At 35.2% G+C, this 13,396-nt stretch overlaps 1 protein-coding gene across 2 annotated transcripts in view; it reads left to right on the top strand.

Moving 5' to 3' along the window:
- LOC149842988 (uncharacterized) overlaps positions 1-13,396 on the top strand; it is a 66,580-nt gene that overhangs the window by 35,204 nt on the left and 17,980 nt on the right. The window contains exons 2-5 of one of the 2 annotated variants that reach the window (XM_089999534.1): positions 1,568-1,727; positions 2,475-2,536; positions 4,298-4,457; positions 4,648-4,768. In XM_089999534.1, coding sequence (XP_089855660.1) covers positions 1,568-1,727; positions 2,475-2,536; positions 4,298-4,457; positions 4,648-4,768 — 503 coding nt within the window. Of the gene's footprint in view, positions 1-1,567; positions 1,728-2,435; positions 2,537-4,297; positions 4,458-4,647; positions 4,769-13,396 lie in introns of both variants that reach the window. The other variant, XM_089999533.1, reaches the window with a different exon arrangement.

The raw sequence follows: 13,396 nt of genomic DNA on the forward strand, positions 1-13,396 counted from the left end.
TATGGGTCTTGGATAGAGTCCAGATCCATATTAATTCGGACCAAACCCATTGGATCCAGTCCGATCCAAATTCGAATCCAAACCGACAAATTGCTCTTTTTTTTAGAAAAATGAATTTTTCGGTCAACTGGAACTCGAATTCAACAAAGTAACATATCGTTGCGCTCGACATTTTGAGACACATCCAACGACATATTACACTAATATCAAATTCTAAATTTTGCCCGAAAATAACCCAAATTTTGCTTGAATTTAAAAGTAAAAAATAAAACTCTTTATATCGCTTCGATTGGCTCGTTACGACCTTGTCGATGGGACCTAGGCCAAGCCCAAACTCAAAGACATCAGTCTAAAAACCGAGCCCCAAACGATTTTTCTCCCAGACTTAGCCAAATTTTCGAAAATCTTCAAATTTAACTAAGTGTGAAAATACGTGATATTAAACAAGGTGCTAGCTTGAACTGTCATATGTTACCTTTCAATAATCTATATATTGAAAGTGTACATTTACAAAGCAGCCATTTTAACATCTCTAGCCAGTGATATCAAATGTAGCGTGGTCTTTCTACGCATACAAATCACACCTCCAAATACCTAGTAATTTTTTTTTCAGTTTCATCAATCACTATTCAGTGTCAGTTTTATTAGGCAAAATGTAAAATGTTCAGAAACATAGCTTCAGTTGTAAAGTTGTTTCATTTTTTATTTTTATGGTTCATTTCCAGTATATGTTATGTTCTGCATAGAAGTTCTTTGCGTGTTAGTTTTTGTCGAATTTTATTCCATGGTTTGTGGCATATGTTTGCTAGTTGTTTCTTTATGACAGTCTTATACTTAAGCATGATAAGCGGCTGCCAATACAAAAATCAGATTTAAAAGCAAAACGATGAATACTGGTCATGGTTAGTGAAAATGGCTACTTTTGTCCTCACCTGTTTCCAAAAATATCTTGGAGATACCATGTCACTGTATTGGTAGTGTTCACATTTTTTACATATATTTATTCTTTCTAGCTTTTTCTCATTTCTCCTTTTGCCATAAAGCTGCTGACATATTTTCCCTGATCAAATCTGGTTTGCCCTTTTTTTTTGTCCAATTAGGATATGACTGCTTTATCTCTATTATTTGGATACTTCATATTTCTGCGATTATTTACATTTGCATTGTTATTTTTTTTGTGGTTTTTGGTTACTACAGTAAAGTTGAATTTGTTGGTTATCAACACAAACATGTCAACATCATTTATGCATCTGGGCTATCTTCTTTCTGATTACTTATTGAAATTTGTATTTATGATGCCACTGTACGTTATGATCCCAATCCATGAAAGATGTTTGATTGCACATGCTGTAGTTTTTATTCAAGTCTTTTCCTTGTCTCATATCTAGAAATTCTCTTATTTCCCAAAGTTCTCTTTTGATGGTGACTTGATATTTTCTGGATGTATTGTTGTTATTATCCCATGTTCACATAAAAAGTTAGTTAATTTGAACAAATGCTTATGTATATCTTTATAGGGCCAACACTTGAACAATGCATCTAATACTTTGTTTCTATGAAGAAGTAGAAATCTGCTGATTGGAAAGCTGCAAGAACATATAGAGATAGTGGTGTGATCTATGAGGGAAGAATTGGAGGCTTCAATAGTGGTGGTTTGCTTGTTCGATTTTATTCTTTGGTTGGCTTTATTCCATACCCTCAGTTGAGTCCTTCACATTCTTGTAAAGGTATTGGTTAGCTACAACTTCTGATCTATCCTTTTATGTAGTTAACCTAGTGATGTGTGGAAATTGAATTACATGCTCACACATGCGTGAACACAAATACACAAATATTCTGGATTCTGCTTACTTTGATGATTTTGGGTGATAACAAATTCAATAGTTTTTTTTTCCCTAATATTTCTTGAAATCTTAGTTATTTTACAGACTTGTTTTGATTGTCATCATATAAGTTTCTTCTAATCTATCAAAGAGATTTTAACAATTTTTGTAGTGCACACTAATAGATGTGGAGGTGATTTTTGTTGAAATCGATAAAAAATACTCTTTTGTAGCAATAATTTAGTCAAGGTGAGGGTGGCTCTTGTGGGATTCAAACCCGAGACACATTGGTTATGATAGTGCGACCTAACCATCCAGCTATCTCATTTGACCCCTCTTATTGGTTATAAATAATTAATGCAAGGCACTTAATATGGTGTCTCAAAACTTGTTAGGGGCAAACATTTTGTTGAACTTCTTAACATCTACTCAAAGTGATGTGGATGCACACACTATTACTAGGGGAAAATATTTTATTGTAACTTCTTAACATTCACTATGTTGATGTGGAACCCAATGCTAACTGGTCTTCCAACCTATACATCTGCATGCGTGCATGCTTAGGTCTCTGAACATTTGAAAGTGCAATAACTTTTGAATTTGATCTTTCAGAATCTCCACTGGCTTTGACAAACTCTTTCTCAAATGCAGAGCCAGGTAAGACCATCAAGGAAATTGCAAAAGATATCGTTGGTTCACTCATTTCTGTTAAGGTATTCATTCAATTCTTGGTTAGTTGGGACTGTCAGAAAAATCTTCTATTTTGGTTTATATTGTGTCCTCTTGACCTTCTGAATTTATTCCATTTGTAAATGTAAACTTCAAATGTGCATCTCGTACATGGAGTTTTTTTTTATGGTTTCAGTGATTTATTAAAATATATTTCCTTCTGTCTGGGATACTGTTCCTTGAAATATTGCTGCAGCATGATAAAGTCTATGATTTTTAGCTTGGCTATTTCTTTTGAGAACATTATTGTCTGTTGTATTATAGTTATAAGCATCTCCTGCAGAGATTAGACATTTTGGCAACATATATATGGTATATCATATTAAAGGAAAAACCATCTTGTCAATGTAAAGTTTGATCCTTTTTCTTTTTTCTTTTCCATTTAAAGGAAAAGTAAAGTTTGCATTTTTCCCCCTTTTCCTTCACCCAACTAGATTTGGTTGGGATTCATTTTTTGTAAAATTTAGTTAGAAATATGTCTTTAAAATAACATAGAATTCTATAAGTCCTCACAAGGGGCTACACATTCTAAACACATTTTATTTGGTAGGTTGGCCTAGTTAGATGTCCTTAGTCCAGTGTCAGACTACACATTGATGAAAAGGAAGTTCTTTGTGCATGAAACCATGAACTGGGAGTCTGAAGCCAAAAAGAAGTACATGTTCTAAAGCTGTTCATGACATGTTAAAAAGTTAACAGATACTAAAGAATGAGCATGAACCACCAGTTCACCTAGGACTCCTTAAATGGACTTATCTAAGGCATGATGACTTGATCTAGGCAGTCTTTTTGTTGCCCATCATGTTCATGATGGTTGAGGTATCCATCATGACATGCACAGACGCTGACCGATGTTGTCCAGGAGAAAACCACGGTTGCCAAGCTAGGAAGCGGAAGCGAGAGACGATACGGGAAGCGGAAGCGAGAAACGAGACATTTTAAAATTTATAGGAAGCGAAGTATCAATTTGAAAGCAAAATAGGAATAAAAAATGAAGCAATATGGTAATTGAATAGGAATTGAACAAGAAGCAAATAAAAACTAAAATAAAATTGATTATTCTTATATTTCATGATTTTTCATTAAAAGAGTTATTTTTTTGTTAAAATCTAACAATGATGGTTACCAATTTAGAGAAAGTACATGGAAAGTGAGTGGAAGCGTGAGAGGAAATACATGAAAAGCATGAAAAACATGAAAATAAACGTGAGAAAAGGATATAGGAAGTATGATTAGTTGGTCACTTGTCCTGTCTGGAGGTGTTCACTTATGAATGCAACCAGAACCAATGCCTAAGTAGCTGTGCTGCACTACCAATACAGCTCTTATGTTGAGATTTTCTATATCCACCATAATGAATACAAGGGAAAGAGAGCAACTCTCTTTAAACTGTTATGGTAAGCAATACTGTTTCTATCTAAACTCACCTCATTTTTCATGTGGCTGTGCACCAATATCACTGTTGTCTGTAATCACTAAAACCATATGCATGTACGTGAACACACGACATTAGCATAACTACTAGAAATATAAGGTAAAGACCATGCAATTCCAATGAAATCATGGCAGTCATGTGGACACTGCGTGTTTTATATGTGCTTTGCGGGAATGCCTATTGATTTTCATACTGAACATCTTAATCAAATAGCTTTCACATGTGTCCTCGTCGATTATTAAAGAAAAAGGCTTGCTTATATGTGTCTATGTGCATGTGTACTAAAAATTTGGATGTTCTTGTTCTCTAGGTTATCTATGTAAATGAAGAAAATAAGAAGCTGATTTTCTCTGAAAAAGAGGCAGTGTGGATGAAGTATGCTAAAGAAATCAAAGTTGGGGATGTTTTTGAAGCTAGGGTGGGTTCTGTGGAAGACTATGGCGCCTTTGTGGACCTACGCTTCCCTGATGGTACCACTACTTAGTCTGTTTAAAACTTAAAAGGATTATAATTTCTTCTGGTCATACTTTGCGGCTGTTAGACATGAGAAGTTGTCAATAAAAATTATCATCCTTCACTGCTTCAATTTTTCATGGTTAAGATTGACCACAGTTTGTGCCATAAAGAACATGTGGCTGATTTGTCTGCACAATTATTCAGGTTTATATCACTTGACTGGACTTGTACATATCTCAGAGGTTTCTTGGGATCTGGTTCAAGATGTAAGGGATGTAATTAGTGAAGGTGATGAAGTACGAGTCAAAGTAATACAAATAGATAAGTAAGGATTCTAGTTTCTGTTAGTATTTTCAATTTCTAGTCATTATCCTGCTTGATTAGTTGTTTTTTCAACTATTAGTTTCTTTGTCTTTGGTGGACCATGGTTTACCTTTTGAATTACTTGACCGCCTGAATGATATTTCACTGGTCTGTCAAATTGAGGCATAAAACATTCAAATGTGTAGCTTAATTTCCTTTCCTGCAGTTATTTTGGTGAATAGTGGGATATTTGGTATTCCTTATGCTTGATTAGTTTCTGTAATACAAATAGATAAGTAAGGATTCTAGTTTCTGTTAGTATTTTCAATTTCTAGTCATTATCCTGCTTGATTAGTTGTTTTTCCAACTATTAGTTTCTTTGTCTTTGGTGGACCATGGTTTACCTTTTGAATTACTTGACCGCCTGAATGATATTTCACTGGTCTGTCAAATTGAGGCATAAAACATTCAAATGTGTAGCTTAATTTCCTTTCCTGCAGTTATTTTGGTGAATAGTGGGATATTTGGTATTTCTTATGCTTGATTAGTGTTTAAAGAATTAACTCAAAGGGTAGGTCTACATGACTCATTAACCTGTCCTATTTTCAACATTGGCATCCATGATCTGTCCCATGAAATGCCTAAAATAATGTTTCCTTGTTTAACACTAAAAATTCCTTTTATCTACTCTAATTCATTCTATTTATGCATCTATTTGTTTGCCTGGACATAAATAGATGCTTGTCAAACAAAACATCTTCCTCATTCATTTAAAAATTGTTTATACTAATACGAGTGAAAAATTATTTGAGCCTATAGTCATTCACAAGACCTTATTTTTGGATGCACATATGCAGATACATGTGATGCAATTCAATGTAAAAAATAAGCCTATACCTGTTGATGCAGTTTGTGAATTCATCAATATGAATTAAGGCTCAGCTGTGGGTGGAAATGTGTTCAGAAATAGAATATCAAATATCAAAAATAAAAAATTTTAGATTTTTCTGTGACTATTTTAACACATGCTAAACACTTTTTTTGAGCTATAGGGATAAGGATATGCAGTTAAAAAAACAACAGTGTGAAGTTTACCTGGACTAGAGTTTTAGACGGAAGTTAAAACATAAGTGTTCACATTCAGTTCAAGGATCTTACTGTTAAATGTATTTATTAATTAATTTTCTATTTGTTCTTATATATATATTAATATGTATATACATGGTATATGTATATATGTATTAGTATAAATATATAAGAACAAATAGAAACTTAGTCATACCCTATGAATATGAACCAATATGAGAATTTCGTTGGGGCGTTCCCTACTGAGCGACGCGCTGTACTCTATAGGCCCGGAGGCAGTGATAAATGGGCAAGGGTTGCTAGGTCGTCGCCCAGAAGCGGCGCGTCACATCGGCGCCCGGGTGTGGTGTCAAATAGGCAAGGGTTCCCTCACTTTGTTGGACGGGTGGGGGTAAAGAAGTTAGTCCAAGACCATAAAATTAGGTTAGCCACTTGGAACATAGGGTCTTTAACTGGTAAGTTGGTAGAGTTAGTAGATGTTATGTGTAGGAGAAAGATTGATATTTTATGTCTACAAGAGACCAAATGGGTAGGTGAGAAAGCAAAAGTGATAGAACCTTGGGGATATAAGATTTGGTATACAGGAATAAATAGAAATAGGAATGGAGTAGGGATTGTTATGAGTCGTGAGTTTATAGATAATGTAGTTGAGGTCCGTAGGAAGGGTGATAGGAGTTATTAAATTAGTATTAGGTACGGATATTATTAATATTATTAGTGTTTATGCACCTCAAGTAGGTTTAGATGATTCCATTAAGCGTCAATTTTGGGAAGATTTAAATGGAGTAGTACAAGGGATATCTTATGGAGAAAAGCTTTTCATGGACGGTGACCTTAATGGACATGTAGGCATTAGTAGGGATAGATTTGAGAGTATCCATGAAGGCTATGGTATAGGAGAAATAAACGAAAGTGGAGAAAGGATTTTAGATTTTGGTTTGTCCTATGATATGATCTTAGCAAACACTTGGTTTAGGAAGAGGGAATCTCACCTGTTTTAAATGTTACTAGGTGAGATTCCCTCTTCCTAAACCAAGTGTTTGCTAAGATCATATCATAGGACAAACCAAAATCTAAAATCCTTTTTCACTTTCGTTTCTTTCTCCTATACCATAGCCTCCATGGATACTCTCAAATCCATCCCTACTAATGCCTACATGTCCATTAAGGTCACCACCGATAAAAAACTTTTCTTCATAAGATATCCCTTGTACTACTCCATTTAAATCTTTCCAAAATTGACGCTTAATGAAATCATCTAAACCTACTTGAGGTGCATAAACACTAATAATATTAATAATATCCGTACCTAATACTAATTTAATAAGTAAACTCCTATCACCCTTCCTACGGACCTCAACTATATTATCTATAAACTCACGACTCATAACAATCCCTACTCCATTCCTATTCTTATTTATTCCTGTATACCAAATCTTATATCCCCAAGGTTCTATCACTTTTGCTTTCTCACCTACCCATTTGGTCTCTTGTAGACATAAAATATCAATCTTTCTCCTACACATAACATCTACTAACTCTACCAACTTACCAGTTAAAGACCCTATGTTCCAAGTGGCTAACCTAATTTTATGGTCTTGGACTAACTTCTTTACCCCCACCCGTCCAACAAAGTGAGGGAACCCTTGCCTATTTGACACCACACCCGGGCGCCGATGTAACGCGTCGCTTCTGGGCGACGACCTAGCAACCCTTGCCCATTTATCACTGCCTCCGGGCCTATAGAGTACAACGCGTCGCTCAGTAGGGAACACCCCAACGAAATTCTCATATTGGTTCATATTTATAGGGTATGACTAAGTTTTTATGCTGGCTGTCACTGGCCTACCACAACCCTCCTCCTTTATCCGGGCTTGGGACCGACAATGTATAACTAAACAGTTATACACAAGCGGAGTTATATGAGAAAAATGATTGTAGAGATTAATTGATGGTTCCGATCTGGAGTCTCTAGACTAGTCCTCACAATGGTAGAGAACAAAAAAGAGGTGCCTCTTGTAGATCGAGAGAAGACTAAGACTAGCATTTATGAAAAAAAGTGGAAAGAGTGGAGAATGGAGCATGCCAAGATCATGTCTTGGTTAATCAATAACGTTAATATTAAAAAATGCTCGTCTTAAAAAATTTGAGCATGCTAAAAAAGCTTGGGAATACCTTAAGAATATGTATTCTCTTAAGGATATTGCTCATGTGTGCAATATTCAAAATAAAGTTTGGACAATGACTAAAAAAAATAAAAATATTAGAGAATACTACAATGAATTGTTCGAACTTTGGGAAAAAATATCTATTTTTGAGCTTAAGTGGCATTACACGAAAGATATAGAGCTCCGACAAAAATAACTTGATGCGATACATTTTTATCAATTTATAAATGGCTTGAGACCAGAGTTTGAAAGCACCAAATCCGCTCTTCTTTATAGAGGAAAAATGCCCTCTATTATTGACATTATTGAATAATTGAGTATGGAAGAGAATAGGTTAAAGGGGCACTCTTTGAAAAATTAAGATAACTCAGTTTTGGCCGTCTCTAGATCAGGAAAGTACATGCGCCCTACAAACCACCTCATTGGAGGCAAGGAAATGAGCATGATAACAAGCCTTATTGAAAACAAGGTAATAATTATGACAAAAAAAAATTTATTTGTTATAACTATTATGAACCCGAGGACACTAAGCCTCAATGTCCAAAGTTTAGAAGAAAGGAGGAAAAGAAAGGTAGCTTCAGTTGGCCCTTCACAAAAAAACTAATTATGCACCCGTATCAATGGTACAACTTATTTAGATTCTCCAACCACTTCTGAAAGGGGTATCTTCTTCAAATGAATTCTCAACTGGAGCAGCAGTTTCATCTTAATCTGATCCCGGTAAAACTCCTTGGCTTCTTGAATTCCTTTCATATGACCCCTAATAATAAAATTTTATCTGAATGTCATACCAACTCAAGAATGTCAAATGTTTTTACAGCCGATGGTATATTTCTTGAAATAGAAGGAATAGAAAATTTTGAATTTTTTTTAAAAAACTCCAAAAAATTTATCATTCCAAAAGTTAAATATATTCCCAAATTAAATATAAATCTCTTATCAGTTTTACAAATATTTGACCATGGATATAATGTCTCCTTTTCTTCTAATGGATGTTGGGTACATGATCGCCAGTTAGAGAAGCTGATTGTGAAAGTCCATAGAGAAGGAGATCTTTATTTCATGAATTTTTTGGAAATACTCATGGATGTCTTTTATTATAATGTTAAGAAATTAGAATTGGATATATATATCCAAAATTCAACATTTTCTAAATTTGAAAAAGCTTTGTATCTCTGAAAATTTTACGTGTAAAGACTGTATTCTTGGAAAAATGAAGAGATTACCATTTCATGAAAGAACTTTCTTTTCTTCTAAACTTCTTGAGCTAATACATTCAGATGTTTGGGGGCCAACACCAGTTATATCAAAGGGTGAATATGCATACTATGTGATTTTTGTTGAATTTTGGGTTGAAGTAGCTCTAACTGCTATGCATCTCATCAATAAAATGCCTTCTTCTTTACAAAATATAATACCAGTTGAAAAACTCTTTAAAGTATCCCATGATTATACTAGAGTAAGAAATTTTGGGTGCAAATCTTTTGTTTTTACTAACAAAAATGATAAACTCTCCCCTTGTGCTATTATTTGTGCCTTCTTGGGTTATGCAGATAACCAAAAAGGCTATAGGTGCGTTGGTCCTAAAAAAAAAATTATAAAATGTGACCTTAGGAAAAAAAAAGTTTTTTTGACTTTGAAAAAGGGAAGGTAGTAGATGAGTATTCCTTTTTATTTGATTTAAGTTCAAGTTATAAAAAATGTGATTATGAATGTGATCTGGATAGTGGTCTTGATATAATAAATGAATGTGATCTTGATAATGGTCATGATGATATAATTACCGAAGAGCAACCTCATAGGAATAAAAATTATTTACAATATTCTAGGCATAGAGACCTTAATCAACCATGTGCACTGGAGAAATATGCTGAACAACCTGAAGTTCATACTAGAAGGTCATCTAGGATTTCCAAACCACTTGGAAAGTTTGTATCTTATGATTCTTTTTCTCTAAAATACAAGACATTTATTGCATTAATCCGTTCATACGTAGAACCTTCAACCTATGCTCAAGCTAAAAAACATTCTGAATGGGTAGAAGCCATGAGAATAGAGTTAGAAGTTTTAGAAAAAGCTAATACTTGAACCATTCAAGATATTCCAAAAGGGAAGAAACCTATAGGTTGTTGGTGGGTATACAAAATTAAAATAAAAAGTGATGGAACTCTTGAAAGATATAAAGCCAGATTAGTTTTTAAGTGATATTTTCAAGAATATGACATAGATTACGAAGGAACCTTTGCCCCAATCGCTAAAATAAACACTGTTCGAACTCTAGTAGCATTATCCTCTGTTCGAAAATAGCCTATATTTCAAATGGATGTTAAAAATGTTTTTTTTAATGGAAACCTAGTTGAAGAAGTTTATATGAAGGTATCACCAAGTATAAGTGTTCCCAAGGGTAAGGCTCTTCGTTTGGAAAAGACTCTCTATGGACTTAAACAAGCCCCAAAGGCTTGATATGACCGATTTAGTCGAGTTATGCTTGATATTGGATTTAGAACTTATTTGATTGACACTACACTATTTGTTAAGATTTCTGATACATGTATTCTTCTTCTTCTTCTCTATGTGGACGACATGATCATCACCGGAGGAGATAAACAGGGAGTTAAAAATATTAAAAAACTTCTCAAAAAACATTTTGAAATGACTCATTTAGGCTTCTTAAAATATTTCTTAGAAATTGAAGTTTCTTACTCTCCTAGAGGATATTTAGTATCTCTGTTTAAATTTGCTTTTAACATTGTCTCCAGGTTTGGTATAAGAGACGATAAGAAAGTTGACACTCCTGAAATTGCCAATACCAAGATGCAAATTGATGATGGGGAACTTCTCGAAGATCCTACTCCTTACAAATAACTTATGGTGTAATATCTACGAATTTTAAGGTTTTGGGTTCGGGATCCGTTACCCGGATCCAAAAGGATGTAATAACCCAGATTGTTGGCTTTAGTTGTTTAAATTTATTTGAAAATAAGAAGTTTTTTTTTCTTTTCTTTCTAAAAATTGGGCATGAGAACTGCATTTCGGATCCAAGATCCGTAAAGAATCCGTATTGCATGGGTGGTTTTATACATATTGGGCCCAGATCCGTTACCTCGATCCAAAAGAAATATATATGGGTATTAAAGGCATAAATGTAATAATAATGTTTAATAAATAAATAATTAAAAATTATTATAATAAAAGAATTAGTTTATGTGGGATTGGATCCACGGTTGGACCCAAACAGATCCAACATTTTGGATCCACATCCTTTTTCTGACTCGGATCCACATTCAAACCAGACCTGGATCCACTTTACTGTTGGATCATGAGTCACGGGTCGCGGGGCTCAGAACCGGACCCAACCCGTACCGTATAAAGTGAAAAAAAAATGTTAGTAAAAAAGGATGGGTCTGCCCGATAAAAATAAAGGGGAGGAGGCGGTTAGGGTTTTGAAAGAACCCTAACACGATGGAAGCAGGGGGCGGGGGCAGGGTCCTGCGAGGCTGCCGAATAGAAAGGGGGGAAAACCTATCCCCTTCTTCCTTTTCAGGGGTTCTCCTTCTTCAAATAGGGGATCCCGAATCCCGTTCTCTCTCTCTCTCTCCCACTCTGCTTCTCTTTGTCCCGTTTCTTTCTCGGCCACCGGCCGCCGGCAGCGCCACTGCCGTTCTCTCTCCCCTCGCGTGCTCCCTCGACCTCTTCGACTCGTTGGAGGAGCCCTGGTGCTAGCAAGCCTTGGGTCTCTCCCTTGTTCACGCTTCAAGGAAGGGATTCCTCGGAGTCACGGCTCATCGAGAACACGATGATAGGAAACTCAACACAAAGGGGGAAAAGCTGCGAATAAGGTAGGTTTAATGTTTTTTTTTTCTTTTGGGTATTCTATGGGTCGAGCATGGGATGGGGGTTTGCTGGAAATCCATAGTGAGGGGAGGATTTGGGATTTGAAGTGCTTGGGAAGCCTCAAATCGTGAACTTTTGATAGTAGGGTTTTTGTGCTTTTGGCTTAAGTATCGATTTCAAATATGCCTTGTGTTGTTGTTCGAAATTCCTTTTGGGATTTTCGATTCTGATGTAGGATCTGTTGGGATTTCGTAGCCTATCCGTTTAAATAGGTGAAGTCGTTGAACATGACCCCTATGAGTGGGTTTAAATTGTGCAAAAACGCAGAATCACGATTCTGAGTTTGGGTTGCACACACGTGAAGCCTTCGTTTGGTTCCATGTTTACCATATCAGCAAACGGTGAGGGTGCACTTATATATACAATGGTTAGTTTTGTATTTTGGCTTATACAAAAAAAATTGTGATTCTGTATAAGGTCCAGACCCTATGTCAGACCAACTTGCGCTTGTTTTTGGGCATGAAGTCTTTCTGTTAAATTGATCTCTGTAAATCAAACTCAAGATCTACTTGTTGAGTTAGTTGCGTTTGGATTTCTATGTAACCTTTACTTTCAAGTTCTGCTAAAATCTTTATCTGTTGGAAATTCTGTATCCAAAAGTTTCTGTGTTAGGTTATTGACCAAAAAGGTTTGCATTGTTGAGTCCAATGACAGAAGTCGTTGCCTGTACTCAGAAGAAAAATTATGAAAGAAATGTCATTTCTTGAAATTGTTGTATGCAAGCAGACTCTACGACTTTCTTTTCAAAATTTTCATGAATTGGCCCATTGTGGATTCAAGATGAAAGATAGAGCGTGCTAGTTGCAGGAGTCAGTAAGTGCACTAGATTAAATGTGTATGGGATTTTACTGCCCATTTCAGAAAAAGTGGCAAGTATATCATATTGTTTGCAGAAAACATTTTTTTTATCTTGCAACTGTCCTCATTTGTGAAACACAGTCAGAGAGGAACATGCTTGTCTTGGCCATACCCCAGGCTTATGCAAGACCGTATGAAGGACAAGTTCCTTGTTGCTTGGTGTATGTTTCACATTTTGTTTTCATTATATAGTACAAAGAGATTTAATATATATATATATATATACCGCATATAGGTTTAATATGAAAAACATTGAATCTGCACATTTGAACTTTGTACTACCTGTTTATGCAATTACTCAATGGTTTATAAACTCTTAATACACAGGAATGACCGTCTGTGACCTAATCATATATAGTGTTAGGTTCAAAATTGAGCAATCATTAGAAGTATACTTGCTAAAATGAATATCGGTTAGTGTTAATTGACTACATTGTTATGTTTTGAACAATTAGTGTTAATTGAATACCCTTTTTAATGTTAATAGCATGCCTCGTTAATCAGTTTGTGTCAATTGAATACCTTGGTGTATGCTGATCAGTTAATAGAAATTGTATACCCTGTGATATTCTGATTATCATACCCTGTTATACTAGCATACCCTGTTATCCTCTCATTAGATATAGTTAAACTGTATTGCAACA

The sequence above is a fragment of the Nuphar pumila genome, chromosome 3 (assembly GCF_984573655.1).
Source record: "Nuphar pumila chromosome 3, dmNupPumi1.hap1.1, whole genome shotgun sequence".
In the NCBI taxonomy this organism is placed as follows: domain Eukaryota; kingdom Viridiplantae; phylum Streptophyta; class Magnoliopsida; order Nymphaeales; family Nymphaeaceae; genus Nuphar; species Nuphar pumila.